Source organism: Neophocaena asiaeorientalis, unplaced genomic scaffold (genome assembly GCF_003031525.2).
Source record: "Neophocaena asiaeorientalis asiaeorientalis breed wild unplaced genomic scaffold, Neophocaena_asiaeorientalis_V1.1 scaffold332, whole genome shotgun sequence".
Lineage (NCBI taxonomy): Eukaryota > Metazoa > Chordata > Mammalia > Artiodactyla > Phocoenidae > Neophocaena > Neophocaena asiaeorientalis.
This window is the reverse complement of record NW_020173111.1, coordinates 6,162,981-6,177,344: the sequence shown is the minus strand read 5'-3', so window position 1 is coordinate 6,177,344 and position 14,364 is coordinate 6,162,981. Positions and strand designations below refer to the sequence as shown.

The 14,364-nt window shown below is 47.2% G+C and overlaps 2 protein-coding genes across 3 annotated transcripts in view; one reads left to right on the top strand and one right to left on the bottom strand.

Annotated features, from left to right (window-relative positions):
• The window catches only part of UBP1 (upstream binding protein 1), a 68,145-nt gene extending 64,460 nt beyond the window's left edge, over positions 1 to 3,685 (top strand). For both annotated transcript variants that reach the window (XM_024743446.1, XM_024743447.1), the window contains one exon: positions 1,903 to 3,685. In XM_024743446.1, coding sequence (XP_024599214.1) covers positions 1,903 to 1,940 — 38 coding nt within the window. In that variant the 3' untranslated portion in view covers positions 1,941 to 3,685. The remainder of the gene's footprint in view (positions 1 to 1,902) is intronic.
• A 1,254-nt stretch (positions 3,686 to 4,939) lies between these two features.
• The window catches only part of FBXL2 (F-box and leucine rich repeat protein 2), an 80,359-nt gene continuing 70,934 nt past the window's right edge, over positions 4,940 to 14,364 (bottom strand). The window contains exons 11-15 of the mRNA XM_024743448.1: positions 13,191 to 13,251; positions 12,444 to 12,488; positions 11,910 to 11,966; positions 6,553 to 6,765; positions 4,940 to 5,909 (exon numbers count right to left, since the gene is read on the bottom strand). Coding sequence (XP_024599216.1) covers positions 5,802 to 5,909; positions 6,553 to 6,765; positions 11,910 to 11,966; positions 12,444 to 12,488; positions 13,191 to 13,251 — 484 coding nt within the window. The 3' untranslated portion in view covers positions 4,940 to 5,801. The remainder of the gene's footprint in view (positions 5,910 to 6,552; positions 6,766 to 11,909; positions 11,967 to 12,443; positions 12,489 to 13,190; positions 13,252 to 14,364) is intronic.

The window sequence follows — 14,364 nt, the reverse complement described above, 5'->3', positions numbered from 1 at the left end:
AAGTTTGAAAAAGGAATCAAGGAAATATTTCTAGTGACTGAAATATTGTGGAAATTAACTAGCAAGCAAGGAAGAGGAATCAGTCCTTCTGGATGCCTGGAGAAAAACCCCAGTCCATTTAGCCAACATTTTACTGAGCACCTCATGTCAGACACATGCCGTTGGTGCTAGAAAGGTCTTCCCCTCCTGTAGTGGGGAAAGGAAACCAGAATTGGTCCATAGATGCACACAGATTACAAATAGGTAATTTAGGTGCCATGAATGAATGGGGAAGTGGGGTTGCTTGTGGACGAGGGGGCCACACAGCTGTGGAGGCTTCTCTGAGGAGCTGTCACGAACGCTGAGACCTGGAGACTGAGGGGGAACCGAACACACGAGGAGCAGCACCCCAGCTGGCGCGGGGCCGGGTGCAGAGGAAGGAGCGTGGCTGCTCTGGAGGCCCAAGAGGGCCCGTGGCTGCTGTGCAGGGCGAGGACGAGCAGAGCTGGAGGCGGGTCTGGTAGGCAATGCCTGGCGGTGGTGGGAGTTTAGATTTTATTTGAAATGCACTGGAAAGTCAGTGATGTTGTTTAAACAGACGAGTAATGTGAATAGATTTTTCTTTTCTTCCACTCGCAACTCTGTGGAGACAGATGAGAAGGTGGGAAAACTGGAGGCAGGAGATGTCATCTAGATGAGAGGTGACGGGATCTTGGACGCTGATAGACAGGGCCCTGCTGGGCTCCACACTGGAGGGAGGAGTGGTTGTGACTCTCACAGGAGCAGCTGGGCAGGCGGTGGTCGCGGTGGAGAGGTAGGCGGGCTTGGGGGAAGCGGCCAAGGCTTCTGTTTTAGGACGTGGAAATCATAGCCGGCTGGGGCTGGCAAGAAAGGCCTGGGCTTGAGGTGTAAACCTGGAAGCCTTCAGTGTGTCCGCCGTGATTCAAAGCGGTAGAAATTCTTGAGGTTATGGAGGGAGAGAATGTGAAGAGCGGGCCCAGACGGGGTTCAGTAGAGTTCCAGTTACAGGGCTGGATAAAGGAGGGGTTTTTTAAATGTAAAGTTACTATGAGAAGAGACCTTTAAAAGTCTGATGAGTTAAGATCTAAAGCTGCACCTCAAAGAGCACGGCGTCGCGTGTCACCCTTTCCTGGGAAGAGAGCAGCCCACCTTGAAGGGAGGGGCTGAAGTTAGGACTTCACCCTGTGCCTGACATGTCTCCTAAGCCACCAAGTTAACCTGCAGTGCAGGGCTGTTTAGTCTGTGAACTGGCCCACTTTATCTTTTCTTATCAGACATGTTTAGTTTAGTACCGTCCTGGCTCAATTTTTCGTTCTCAAAACAATGCAGTTTTTACTCTGCAAAACTCACACTGTCTATAAAAGAGGCAGTTCGAACAGTGAACGTGTGGCTGCGTCCTGTGAAGGCGGTGGGGTTTCTGGTGTCAGGCATCACAGGACGTCCCCGCCCTGCTCAGTGTACTGTTTTCAGACATTGGTCCTTATGGAAAAATTCATTTGTTCCTTGATGACCGCCTGTACTGCTGCTTCTCGCCATCTCCCGAGAAACACTAGGCCATCGCGCAAAAGTAGTGATGTGTTTTTTTAAAATGTTTCAGATCTACTTTTGAGGAGTTCAAAAATTATTTCCTGAAAAGGTAGATGTGAGCACCCAGTTCATTGGCTAGTCTGTGCCCTGTGCCTTGCCCTCAGGTGGGGAGTGGGGCAGGCAAAGGGAATGTGCATGTGATGCTGCCGTAGGCAAGAGGGACTGGAGCAGGTTAGCTTGTTTTCCTCTAGAATATTTAAAGGTACCCTCTGAACTGGGGCGGGGGGTTGTAGAGTTCTAGGAGTGTTCAACGTAGTCTTGATTCTCCAGCCTGGTAAAAAAATTGCGCCTAACGTCCCTTTCTTTTTTCCGCAGCTGAAAACGGCGGTGGCGTCCACATAATTTTGAAGTGACGTCTTGACGTAGTCTGAACTCTATTCAGCACCAGTTAAAGTTACGCTTAAAAGTGTGTGAAGACTGAATCCAAGAAGTCTTGGGATTGGATTTTACCGTATGAAATGTTTCATATTGAAAACACAGGATGACCTTTCTCACAAGCTGGATGAGAGGCACGTCTCCTTCGCTTCACTGCCTCGGCCTCGCCCCGGGACAGTGAGCACGTCGGGCCCCGGTGCAGGTAGGCCGCCTGCTTCTCTGCCAGAGAGGCCAGTAGACACAGTCCCTAGAAGCAGCCTTCGCTGTCTTTTTACACTGTATGCGGTTTGGAAATGAATGTAAAGACGTACTGTGGGCATTTACCTTTCTGGGCCAGTTCGGCTTCTGCTGCCGGGACCTTATGCTGACCGGGGTGGGGGTGGGGGGGGCACTGGCTACTGTGGGGCCAGTGCCAAATCCACGTGTGGGGAGAGGGAGGCCGGCGCTGATACGGGCCGATCAGTGGTCAGGGGAGAGGCTTGGCGCCTTCTTGGAAAAAATCATGTCTGAGGGTGCGCATCTGCCGTGATCATGCCAGATCGGAGAAGCCCCAAGCCAGGAAGAGGGGCGTGAAGCAAACTGCATTATCAAGAGTACCTTGGTGAGAGGATCAGTGTAAATCCTAATAGGTACAAAGACTTTTGTGTTTTTGCTTTGTCACAGATTTATTGAAAAACTTTTTGCTTCTGCTTCCGTTTTTAGCATTTTGGTTTTCATTTTTGAAGCCCCAATGCCTTTTAAACTCATGTGGTTTTCTTTCTCCTTTTCCTCCCTCTCTCTGACTACCCACCCCACCCTGCACCATACTGTTGTTAAACTTTTTTAAAGACCTGTCCCCAACATTGGAAATACACCTAAGCAGGAGAAAACAGTGTGATAGTTTCTGACTTGGTGTTAAGGGGTCTTCATTATCAAGAGTTGAAATTTATTTGTGGAACACTAGACATCACAAACACTATATTGTACCATCAAAATTCCTCACATTTCTCTAATATGGAGCTTTAGTACAATCACGGGTAACATTCTGGTGATTATTTAGGGACTTTTTTATACACCACATAATAGCTTCTTTTTCTATAAAAAGAGTGCCTCTTTCACAAAACCAATGCTTGTTGGCCAGTATACTTTCCAAAGGGAATCACTGTTTTTGCAATTTTTTCTACTATCAATAATCAATCATTATTATCTCTCCCCTTCACCCGAAGCCTTCCCAAAATTCATCAGCAAGCATTTGAGGCCTGTGGTGTACTAGACACAATTTTCGATTCCATTTTAATTATACCATTTCTGTCCGTTCACCCAGTGTCTTGGTTTTGAGTGTATTATTTGATCCTTAGCTAGCTATCTATCTTTGTTCAGGCAGAAATAGGAATGGGTAATTTTGAGTTTAAAATCTCTCCCAGAAGACAAAACTACTTCAGTGGGTGAAAGCTTTGGCATTTTATGTTTTATTCATAAAGGGGGTTATCTGATATGAAAAAGTAATGTCTCTAAATATTCCATCTTTGGTTTGAAAATATCCGTAACTTGTATAGACCCTAAAGCAGGAGAGCTTTCCTTTCCGTCATTTTCCCTTTGCTTTTGTATGACCACATGTTTTCTGTACCAGTCCCTTGGGAAAGAAGTGAGCTTCTCTCTTAATTAATTGTTTAGAGTTTTGCTTGTCTATTTAGCATTCCTTTTTGAGTCTCAAGATTTACGGAACAATAAATGTCATTTTTAATGCTGTGTGCTATTTTGAATTCCTCATCAGGTTTTACAAGTGGGGTAAAAATAATTAAAGCTCATCAAACTTGAAATGACACCAAGCAGCATTGAACATTAGTCTGTCCCAGTGAAACAGGTTAAATTATGGCACCAGCAGATTTGCTACTTTGTTTTTTTAATAGTAGGATGTACACATTTCAGTATAATAAATGTTTTCCGATTGTTTTGCAAATGTGTGTCTCATTTAAAATCCAAGTTCCTGCCAGTGTGTCACCTCATGTCATAGAATCAAGGAGTTCACTGTGTATGTTCTGAGTACACACCAGTCCCAGTGTTGTTAGAAGAGCTGATGGGAGTGTGTGTTTTCAGTTTGTTTCCTCAAAGCTGATGCAACTGAGGACAGCTTATCCAGTGACTGTGCCACACTTAAAGGGGAAGCAAACCTGATTTTTCTTAACAGAGGTTCTCCTGTTTTGTAGATGTGGTCCAACGTCATTCAGCCAGAGTCCAGTAGCCGTGAGAGGTTGTGTCCGGGCTCAAAAGAGATAATGTATAGAAGGCCCATGGTCATTTAAATTTTTAAAATAGAAACTATATTCATAGCTTCCTGCAACAGCCATTTTTTCCCCCACACAGTGGTGTAAATGTATATTTAGATAACTGCTATGGTATACACACAATAAGGCAGCAAAATCATCAGGACTTTAATGCTTATTCTGATAATCCTGTTAATTGATTTATAGAGTTGTATATCCATCTATTTGCCTTCTCTCCCCGGAATGCAGCTGAGGCCTTGTATCCTAAATGCTTCTAAAACTCTCCACCTAATAGAACCATAACCCAATTAGAAGTATTGCTCGTCATGGGGAAATTTCTCGTTTTTGCTGTTTCCCTCAGCTTCCCGTGAGCTCTGGGCTCTTCAGTTTGGGGAGTGGTTACTAAGAAGGGTTGGCTACCATTAACACAGAGATGCAGTAAAGGTCACAAATGTGGACAGCACAGAGCAGAAACCAGATCATCTTATCAGATTTCAGGTAACATTAGGAACGCCTGAATTTGGAAGATGGTTTTGCTCAGATTTGTCTGCCGTGAGATAATAGCAATAAAACCCTCTGGCTTAAGCATTGCAGTGGTTTATTCATTTTTATGTAAGTCTCAAAGGTGCCAACACTTTACTGATTTTAGTTTTAAGTGTGTAAAATTTTTGAACAGTCCTGGTGTAACTTGATTTCTAAGATTTTAAAATAAACTTGGAAAAAAATCACACCCATTCTACATGCATCCATTATTTTTAATTGATTATATTATAGATAACTTGAGCCTTAATTCTGTTTCTTTGTTTAAGGTCCCCCAAAGTTTGTGAGACATGACATGATCAGCTTTTCTATAACAACAACACATTATGTGCCATAGCCTACGCCAGAGCTTATGATTTCCAATCAGGCAACACAAACTGAGTTGCTTTTGTTTAGTTTTTGGTCCCCAAAAGGATATACGACAAGTTGACAGAAACAGAAAGGTGAAGACCTTGCTTCACCCTGTTTAGAGTCCTCATTCTTTGGTGTCTCATGGAAACCTATTAACTTGCCTTCCACGTAAGTCGCTACATAGGAAACTGTCGGGCATTATGAATTTGCAGTATAGTCACTTTGATAAAGTTACTATTTAATCTTCAAAGTGGAAAAGTCCTGCTAATCAAAATGGAATCGTTATGAATAAAAGTAGGCCACTGGCTGAAGTATCAGGTAGAAAATCAACAGCTTACTTTTCTGCTCAATTTGTGCTAACACTAATGGTCTGTTCGAGGAATGCTGACAAAGCCAAGGGCAGGAGTCCTGTACCGAGGGAGGCACCCACCTCTAGAGATCCAGGGCTCCTGCACGGTCCTGGCTGCACTATGACCACTCTTGCCCCGTGGTAATTGACACAAGGCTTCGAACTGATTGCATCACAGCAGAATAAAGGTAAAAACTATCACAAGAGTTACTGCAGTCCCTGCAGAAGTCTTTTACCTGTAAATGCCTTTCCCAATGGAGAATCAACAGATTTGGATGATGGTGGAGTACGTCAGAAAGACTCGGGTCCTCGGGAGGAAGGGACACCTCATGAAGCCCTGGGCTGGGCAGCTGCTGTCAGAGGATGACACAGCACCTGCATAGCCTCTGTCCACTTCCTCCCACTGCTGTCGGCGGGGTGACAGGAGCAAAGTAGGCATGGACTTTGACATGAGGGAGCTGGGCCTGAAAGTAGAAAGGAAAAGTGTAGTCATAAGATAGTTTGCGGATTGCAGGCATAATCCTAGAAAAGCCCACAGTTCTCCTATAGAATCTAGTTCATTCTACCATTAGGCAGATAGTCCCAACAGAATTTCTGGTGTGCGCCAACGCTGCTCCTGTCGACATGCACGTCTCCCCAGACAGCACCTTTTAAAGACAAAGGGGTGGTCGTTGTCCCTGTGTGCACACCGAGTAGAGATGTAACAGCTGTAGCACCTGGGGCTGCTTAGGGGTCTAAGTGCAAAGTTGCCTAAACTTAAAGCGTATTCAAGAACGATGCAGGTGAACTACATGCGGAAAGAACGCCAGTTATTAAGACACTTTATACCTAGAAATTAGCAAAGATCAAGCCTACTGATAACGGCCTTAAGTCCCTTTCCTTCTAGTAAGTTTGTTAATCAACAGACCACATGGAACCTCCACCCAGACCCATTCTAGAAGTCGACTCTTTCCAGGGTGGGGTCTAATAAGGAAATTTAGAAGGAGTCTAAGAGGATAGTTTGCGTAACTATTGGCCCAGGACAGAATGTAGAAAATGGATGTTGATTCTTGGTGTATTTGTCGTTGGCTGAGAAACTGCCAGGTGTGGCTGCTGCCCGACACTTACCCGCATCCGCTTGATGCCCGCGCGGGTGACCTGCTGGCAGTCGTACAGCTCGAGGCGCTCCAGGCCACGACAGTTCTCCAGGTGCTCCAGGGCCACGTCAGTGATGAGGAGGCAGTTGTCCAGTTCCAGCACCCGCAGCCTCTCGTGGCCACAAGGGCTGTTGCTCAGGTGCAGGATCCCATCATCCGTGATGAGCTCACAGTGGGACAGGCTCTGGAATGAGGGGAAGCACAGATGTTTGCCGGACCCTCTCATTCCAAGGCTCACGGCCCAGGAAGAGCAGGGAAGCCGGCCCAGGCAGCGTCCCTGGGAACCACTGAGCAGCGGGAGGATGGAGCACAAAGCTGTGGGCCCATGGTCAGCGGCTTCTCTCACCTTCCCGCCAGGTAAAGATGGGAACCGACACTGCAGAGGGCGGTCTGCGCCGTGAGGATCCTGAACTCACCTCTTCCCGCAAACAGCGAATCTACAGCTACACACGGAACAGCTTCCTCCAGAAAAAAACATAAAAACTGGCTGAACGACTCTCCACGTTGGGCAGATGAGAGAAGGCCCACTTGGAAGCGGAAGGAGAGGCTGGGCCACAGTCTGTCATGAACCCCACCCCAAGCGCGGAGACCCCCGGGCAGGAGGGAACTCATAACCTGGAGCTTCTCACTGAGGAGCGAATGGTTTAGAACGGTTTAACCCCACATCAGGCACCTGAACGTCTAGCTGGAAAAACCAACCCGCTGACCTGCGGAGACCCAGAGACCACAGCAATGTGAGGAGGAATTCAAAGGACTTTCACACCCGGGCCCTCCCCACCCCCAGGGCCCAGCTGATGGAGGGGAGCCCAGCCTGGGTGTGGGAGGCTCGCCTGCTAGGTGACACATTGGGGGGCCTGCTGGGGTGCCCGCAGGGCCTACAGATGGGCGGGGGCCATCTTTGCACATTCCCTCTGCCGAGCTCCAGCCACTGGATGACATTTTCTTTTTTTTTTTTTTGACATTTTCTTTTTTAAATTCTGGGCTTCTTCCTTCCCGGTGAGCACTATTTCGCATCCTCTCCTGGCCCTGCCTCTGCCTCGCGCCAGAGTGCCATCCTCATTCTCTGTCTCTATGTTTCTCTCAGGGGGAGAGTTTCACGTGTGTCTGGTGCCCCAGTTTTTGCAGCTGTTGCCAGGGGACACGTCCATCTCCTGGCCTGCAGGGTCCCACGGGACTGTAACCAATGGAGAGATTGTTAAGTGGCTCCCACGTCCCGGGATCAGCAAGAGAAAACACCCAGGAGTCGTCTTTCTCGAAAGGAGGACTAGGAGCTTGTCCTCACAGCTGCAGCCAGGGGCACAAGCTTCTCATTAAACACACATCCAAGGGCTGACTGTAATCCTTCCTAGAGACCTTGGAGGCTGATGCTGTCTTTGCTCTCCCCTCTGCCATGCTCCAGAGTACCAGTATCTCCCAGAGGGGAGCTTTTACATCTGCCTGGTGACCTGGTTTCTATTTCTGGTGCCCCAGTCTTTGTATAAGGTGCCCATGGGATGCTCCTTGCTCACCTGGCCCTGATGGCCAAAGAAGGCTTGTATTCCTAGGTCCCATGGGACTTTAACATGAAAGAGTTCTTGGCAGGCTACCACCCCCAGGGCACTTTACAGACATCAGGCTGAAACACACCCGCAGCCTTTCTGGGAAAGAGGCCTATTTGCTTGTCCTGAGCTTACAGGGCGGGCTTCAGGTCTGGTACACATCTAGAGGCCTACAGATGTGCTCTCAGCAAAGGTAGGTGCAGGTACATGCCATCTCTGCACTCTCCCTGGCCAGTATCCCCCCAGACAGGAGTTTATGCCCTTGTCTGGGAAAAGTACCAAACCGAGGTCACGGAGCTGAAGAATACAACTGAACTGAAAAATAAAGTAGAAGGCTTCAAGAACAGACTAGATGAAGCAGATAAAAGGGTCAGGGACTTGAAGACATGGCAGTGAAAATCACCCAATCAGAGCAGCAAAGAGAAGAAGAACGAGAAAAAGTAAAGAAGATACCCTAACAGACTTATGGGACAATATCAAGTGGACTAACGTCCTCATTATGAGGGTAACAGAAGGAGAAGAGAGAGAAACAGGCAGAAAAGCTAATGGAGAAAATAATGGCTGAAAACTTCTCTAGCCTGGGGGAGGAAACACATCCAGATTCAGGAAGCCCAGAGGATTCCAAATAAGATGAGACCCATGCCAAAACACATTACAATTAAAATGTCAAAAATTAAAGAATCTTAAGAGCAGCAAGAGAAAAACAACTTGTTATATACAAGGGAACTCCCCGTAAGACTATCAGCAGGCTTTTCAGTAGAAACTTTGCAGGCCAGAATGGAGGGGCACAATATATTCAGAGTGCTGACAGCAATGAAAAAAAATTCCAACCAAGAATACTAAACCCAACAAAGTTATTCAGAACTGAAGGAGAGATGGGAATTCCCTGGCAGTCCAGTGGTTAGGACTCAGCGCTTTCACTGCTGGGGCCCAGGTTCAGTCCCTGGTTGGGGAGCTAAGATACTGCAAGCCGCACAGCATGGCCACAAAAAAAGAACGGAAGGAGAGAGTTTTCCAGACAAGCTAAAGCTAAACTAGTTCATCATCACTAAACCTGCCTTACAAGAAATGTTAAAGGGACTTTGTTAAGCTGAAAAGGGCACTAATTAGTAACAAGAAAACATATGAAGGTATAAATCTCACTGGTAAAGGCTGTGATAAATCAGGGTGAAAGATAAAACTCTGTGGCATCAAGAAAATAATACAGTCTTTATTGGCTGTTATTCTTTAATATAATAGCTGAAATTCTTAGATAGCTTCTAGGACCAATGAGCTGCATTAATATTTTAAAAGTCAAAAAAACTGGCTCTGGTACTGAAGAGGAAACCAGCCCCCCAATTATCAATAGAACCTGCTGATGACATCCTACAAACTAAAAACTGAAGTAACAAAGAGGATCCTTAACCTCCTTTGAACAAACTTCATGAACTCCTCTGTGTTCTTTTGAATCTGGAGTTCCCCTTGTTTGCAACTATATTTGACTTATTTTCAAAGAAACATGATGCGTTTCCCTTTCAAAATGGCCTTCTAGATTTGGTTTTTGTGAGAGTACAAGGCCCTTCCTCCCTTGAGGATCACAGAGCAGCTCCTGGAAGGGGTGGGGTATGTGCACACTTGCCTCCTTCACATGTAAAGAAGAACCGGGGAACTGAAGTTTAGCAAATGAGGTGTGATAGTTACCTGGCTCAGGGCTAGTGGTCACTTCCCTCATTTCTTCCTGCTTGCAGACCTTTAGTAAAACCTAAAAACCAGATTTCAAAATTCTGAATCTATGGAGCTTTGCCCCAATAGCATTGGCTCCTCTGAGCTCCCCCAGGCTGGGGGAGGACTCCCTGGGGTGGACCCCAGGCTCCAGCATGGAGAGCACTGTCTGGCCCTCCCCCAGGGAGGTGGGGACCAGCTGCTCCTATGCGCGTGTCCCAGGCGCACCTGGGCTGCCCCACACCAAGACTGCATCTGTGCTGTGAGACCTGCAGCGGCAGAAACGCACGTCCAACAACCCTGAGCTTCCACTCACCCTTGGCTCTACCTGGGGGCTGACAGAGGCGCTGCTACCATGTCCGTAGCAGGGAGAGCCCCTGGAGTATCCGTTAACAAGGATCCAGACACACACTGCTGTGCAATTTCTGAGTGACGATAAAGTCTGTCTCTCCTGATGAATGATCTTTTCACTCTCCAGTGCCTAGAACAGTGCCCGGCGTGTAGTGCTCCTCAAGAGGTGTTTGTAGAGTGAATTTGATGAATATAATCAGATTTAATCCACAGCATTTCCCTTTTCTGTGTGGGCTACTAGGCATCTCCAAAGCTAAGTTTAGATTTCAACTGCAACTGTTTCCCTGCTTTTCTGCTAATAATCCTCCAGGTATTTTTCTTTTTTATTTTCATCTGAGGCTCTTATCTTGGACTTCTGGGTTTTATTATAGTTTATCTTTTACTCTAAGTCCCCTTTCTGGAAGTAGCTTGTATGAATATCGGGGAAGATGGAGAAGATTTCAGTCACCAGGATCCCCGCTGGGGAGAACACTATTTGGAAGACATTTCCTGACCCGTCGCTGAGGTGGGCCTGCACTCCTGAGGAAGCAGGAGTTAGGGAGCTGGTGGAAGGCCTTGTCCCGTGCACACAAGAGACGACACTGCCCAAGGGGTGGGAGTCCAAGTCCGGGGTATCTCCGAGTCGGGGAGAGAGCCCTTGGGCAACAGGGAGGAGGGAGGTTAAAACAGGAAACAAAGCACGGGGCTCCTAACCTTCCCCACACCTCTGAGAAGCAGGCCATCTCAGGGACACGGGGACAAGGGGTGGAGAAAGCCCATCAGACAACTGGTTCTATCAATTATAAAACCAGATCAGAACTAATTTGGGAGTAAAGACATTAGAACGACAAAATTATCTGCAGGTGTGTAGAGGGAAAACAGTTTCTGCAGAGAATCTGGAAACAGGTAGGTTTCTGACTATCTCTGAAATCTGACACCAAACTCAAAGTCCCAGAGCTGTCCAAAGCCCAGCACACTTGTGCCTGAGGGAGAAGCATCCAGAAGGAATGTGGAAATAAGGAAAACTGGTGGGGAGAGTAACTCAAGGCCAAATGGAGCTCTAATGATGTTATAAAATCCTAGCCCTTGCTGACAGAGCAAGTTCAAAGGGGATAGAGAGAGCTGGCTTAAAAATCTGTCGTGTATCTCAGGGCAGTGGAAAGACCAGACCCCACGGAAGCCACGAGATCTGGGTCCTTTGGGCAGTTGTGTAAATCTGGGCAAGCTTCTCAACCGCTCTGAGCCTCAGCTTCCTCACTGATAAAATAGGGATATCCATGGTGCTCGCATCACAGGGCTGTGTTGGGATTCAGTGAGTCAGTGTATCTGGTGGGAGCAGGCAGCCAAATGGCAGCCGGATGGGAAACGTGCATGCGACGTCTGCAGGGCTGAGAGTGTCAATGACACTTTTCATTGCTCATTCTAGATCTTTCAGTTTATTCTATTTCCCCCCCCCCCCGGTAGATATTTGAGCAGATACGAAATGTAATATAAGGATGGCCTCATTTTAACCGTGCTAACTTTCACTATACCTGACATGATGAACATGAATTTGAGTAAGGACGCTGGTCCCTGTATTAGGTTCACACCCTAAAATGAAAGCAGTGACATTTAGATACCCTGCCTCCCAAGTGAGCCCACCGCACAGACCTTTGAAACCAAGAATGATGACACCCTATGGAAAGGAAGGCTCCTGCTGTAGTACGGGGGTTCTTTCATCCCTAAGAGGTGAGTAACGTAACAAAAAGCTCAGACTCACCAGGGCTTGCAGTTTAGGACAGTGAATGGAGAGCTGGATGAGTGTGCTGTCGGTTATCTGGAGAGAAACACGTGGTGTCAGTGTGGCTTCTACACCAGAACTTAATACCTAATCCTGCTTCTCCTGAATACAAGAATCAAAAGGTGCAAAAGAGAATTAAAAACTCATCTCAAGCACACACGGGCTGGGAGCCCGAGGGACAAAGGGACAAAGAGGGTCCCCCAAGATTCTTCTCTGTAGAGTCACCTCATCACTGGACATGCAAGCTTATTTCTCCCTTAAGTTTTGTGAAAATGAGTCCTTTTGTTTTTTTAATGTTTGGCAAAAGATGGTGCTATCCTGAACTTGGCTGTAACTCTGATGACTGAGAACAGCCCAAAGTTTATGCACCCCCCTCCCGTGGCCCTCACAGGTTCCCAAGCCCTTACACCTATGCTGGGGCAAGGAGGGTCCAGACAATGGCCAGCTGGCATCTCTGGTTACGCCTGTCAGTGGCTGAGGGGCGCCCTGCAGAGCTGTCAGGAGTCCACTCACCAAGATGCATTCTTCGAGATCCATCTTCTCCAGGTCATGACAATTCTGAAAAAGTCCGTAAGAGTCCATAAGACACCCCATTCCGAAGGTGACCCAGTGAGCCAGCACTTTTGAGCAGGTGCCCTTTGAATCATATTCACTTTGGAAATGGGCATTAGGGCTGCATTTCCTTCTCTCATCCTGGAAAGGCAGTTGTCTGCGCCTTCCCAGTGGCTCACAGGTATCAGCACAGAGATTTTAGCCATGGAATGGGCTCTGGGAGGTTGTGGGGGTGGGCGCTCAGCCACGGTGGGGATGGTGGAGGGCTGGGGTAGGAGGAAGAGTGTTATCAGCATCCCCAGGAGGACATGGGTTCTGGGCAGCAGGCCACAGGGGCCCCACAGTGGTTGGCACTGGCAGGGCAGTGTGGAAAGAGAGGGCAGAGGCAGAGCCCAGCCCAGCTGAGGGATGCTACTGAGAGGCTGAGTCGGGGTCTGTGTGAGGAAGGGCATCTCCTGGCAGGGAGGAGGCCCTTCTCATTGGGGTCCCACCTGACCAATTGAGAGTGAGGTCCACGCCTGGTACAGGACCTGCCTAGCTTTCCAGCCTGCTGGGGAAAATTCAGAACACCCCCCACAAGGACTCTATTCTACTTGGTGCCTGTCATTTCTGAAGGTAGTTTTTTGCACACTCCAAGACCACTCCAATTCACTTTGACTAGGGAGGTGAATTAGAGTTTGGTTTGATTTTGTAAAACCTCTGTCTTACCCGAGCTAAAAGTGTAAAGCCTGCATCAGTCAAATGGGAACATCGGGCAGCCTCCAAGATCCTGGGATAAGGAGTGCACAGAAGACAAAGTGGCGACTGGTTAACAACAGAAAAGCGTACTTTACAGTGCTCGAGTTTATTCCACTCTGACACAAAAATGAGGCTCAGGAGGAATGTGACCTGCCCAAAGTCCCATCCCAAACTTGGTCCGTAAATCCAGGAATCTTCCCACAATACCAGCACATGGTTGCTGTTTTTAGATATTATTCTAATATGTGTTGACTTCTAAACAATTAAAATGTACTTTCGCTCAACAAAATCATCTTGATATACTGCATTTATTGAAATTCCCAGTCACCCTAAAGGAAATTTTAAAAATTCACAGCCAATGAAAACATCCATGCTTAACAGGGATGGATGCTTAAATAATATTTTTAAGTTAAATTACTCCCTTACAGCAATAATTTTGACCTCCTTTCTGACCAGTTTTGACCACCTATATTCCTTCTACCATGCAGAAACATCAAAATTCTCTAGAATCTTCCCTAATTCAACAGTAAGAAAAATGGGGAAAAGGCAAAATAAGACAATCCTCAGAAGGTATATATCTGGGACTTCTTTGGCAGTCCAGTGGTTAGGACTCCACGCTTCCACTGCAGGGGTCATGGGTTCGATCCTCACCCAGGGAACTAAGATCCTGCATGCCATATGGTGCAGCCAAAGGAAAAAAAAAAAAGATATCTAACTGGTGTATGAAAAATGGATCAGTTTCACTGATAAGTAAAGAGTAACAAAACAAGTATCTTTTTTCTGCCTCTTTTGTAGGGGTTAAGGTTGCTGGTTCTAAAATCAAACTCTACAAGTTCAAATTCTAGTTTTACTTCTTACTTATCATGTGACCCAGGATAAATTAGGTGCTTTTCTTTTTTTTTTTTTTTTGCGGTACGCATGCCTCTCACTGTTGTGGCCTCTCCCATTGTGGAGCACAGGCTCTGGACCTGCAGGCTGAGCGGCCATGGCTCACGGGCTCAGCCGCTCCGCAGCATGTGGGATCTTCCCGGACCGGGGCACGAACCCGTGTCCCCTGCATCGGCAGGCAGACTCTCAACCACTGCACCACCAGGGAAGCCCCATGTGCTTTTCACTGAGTCTCAGTTTCTCCTCTGCAAAACAA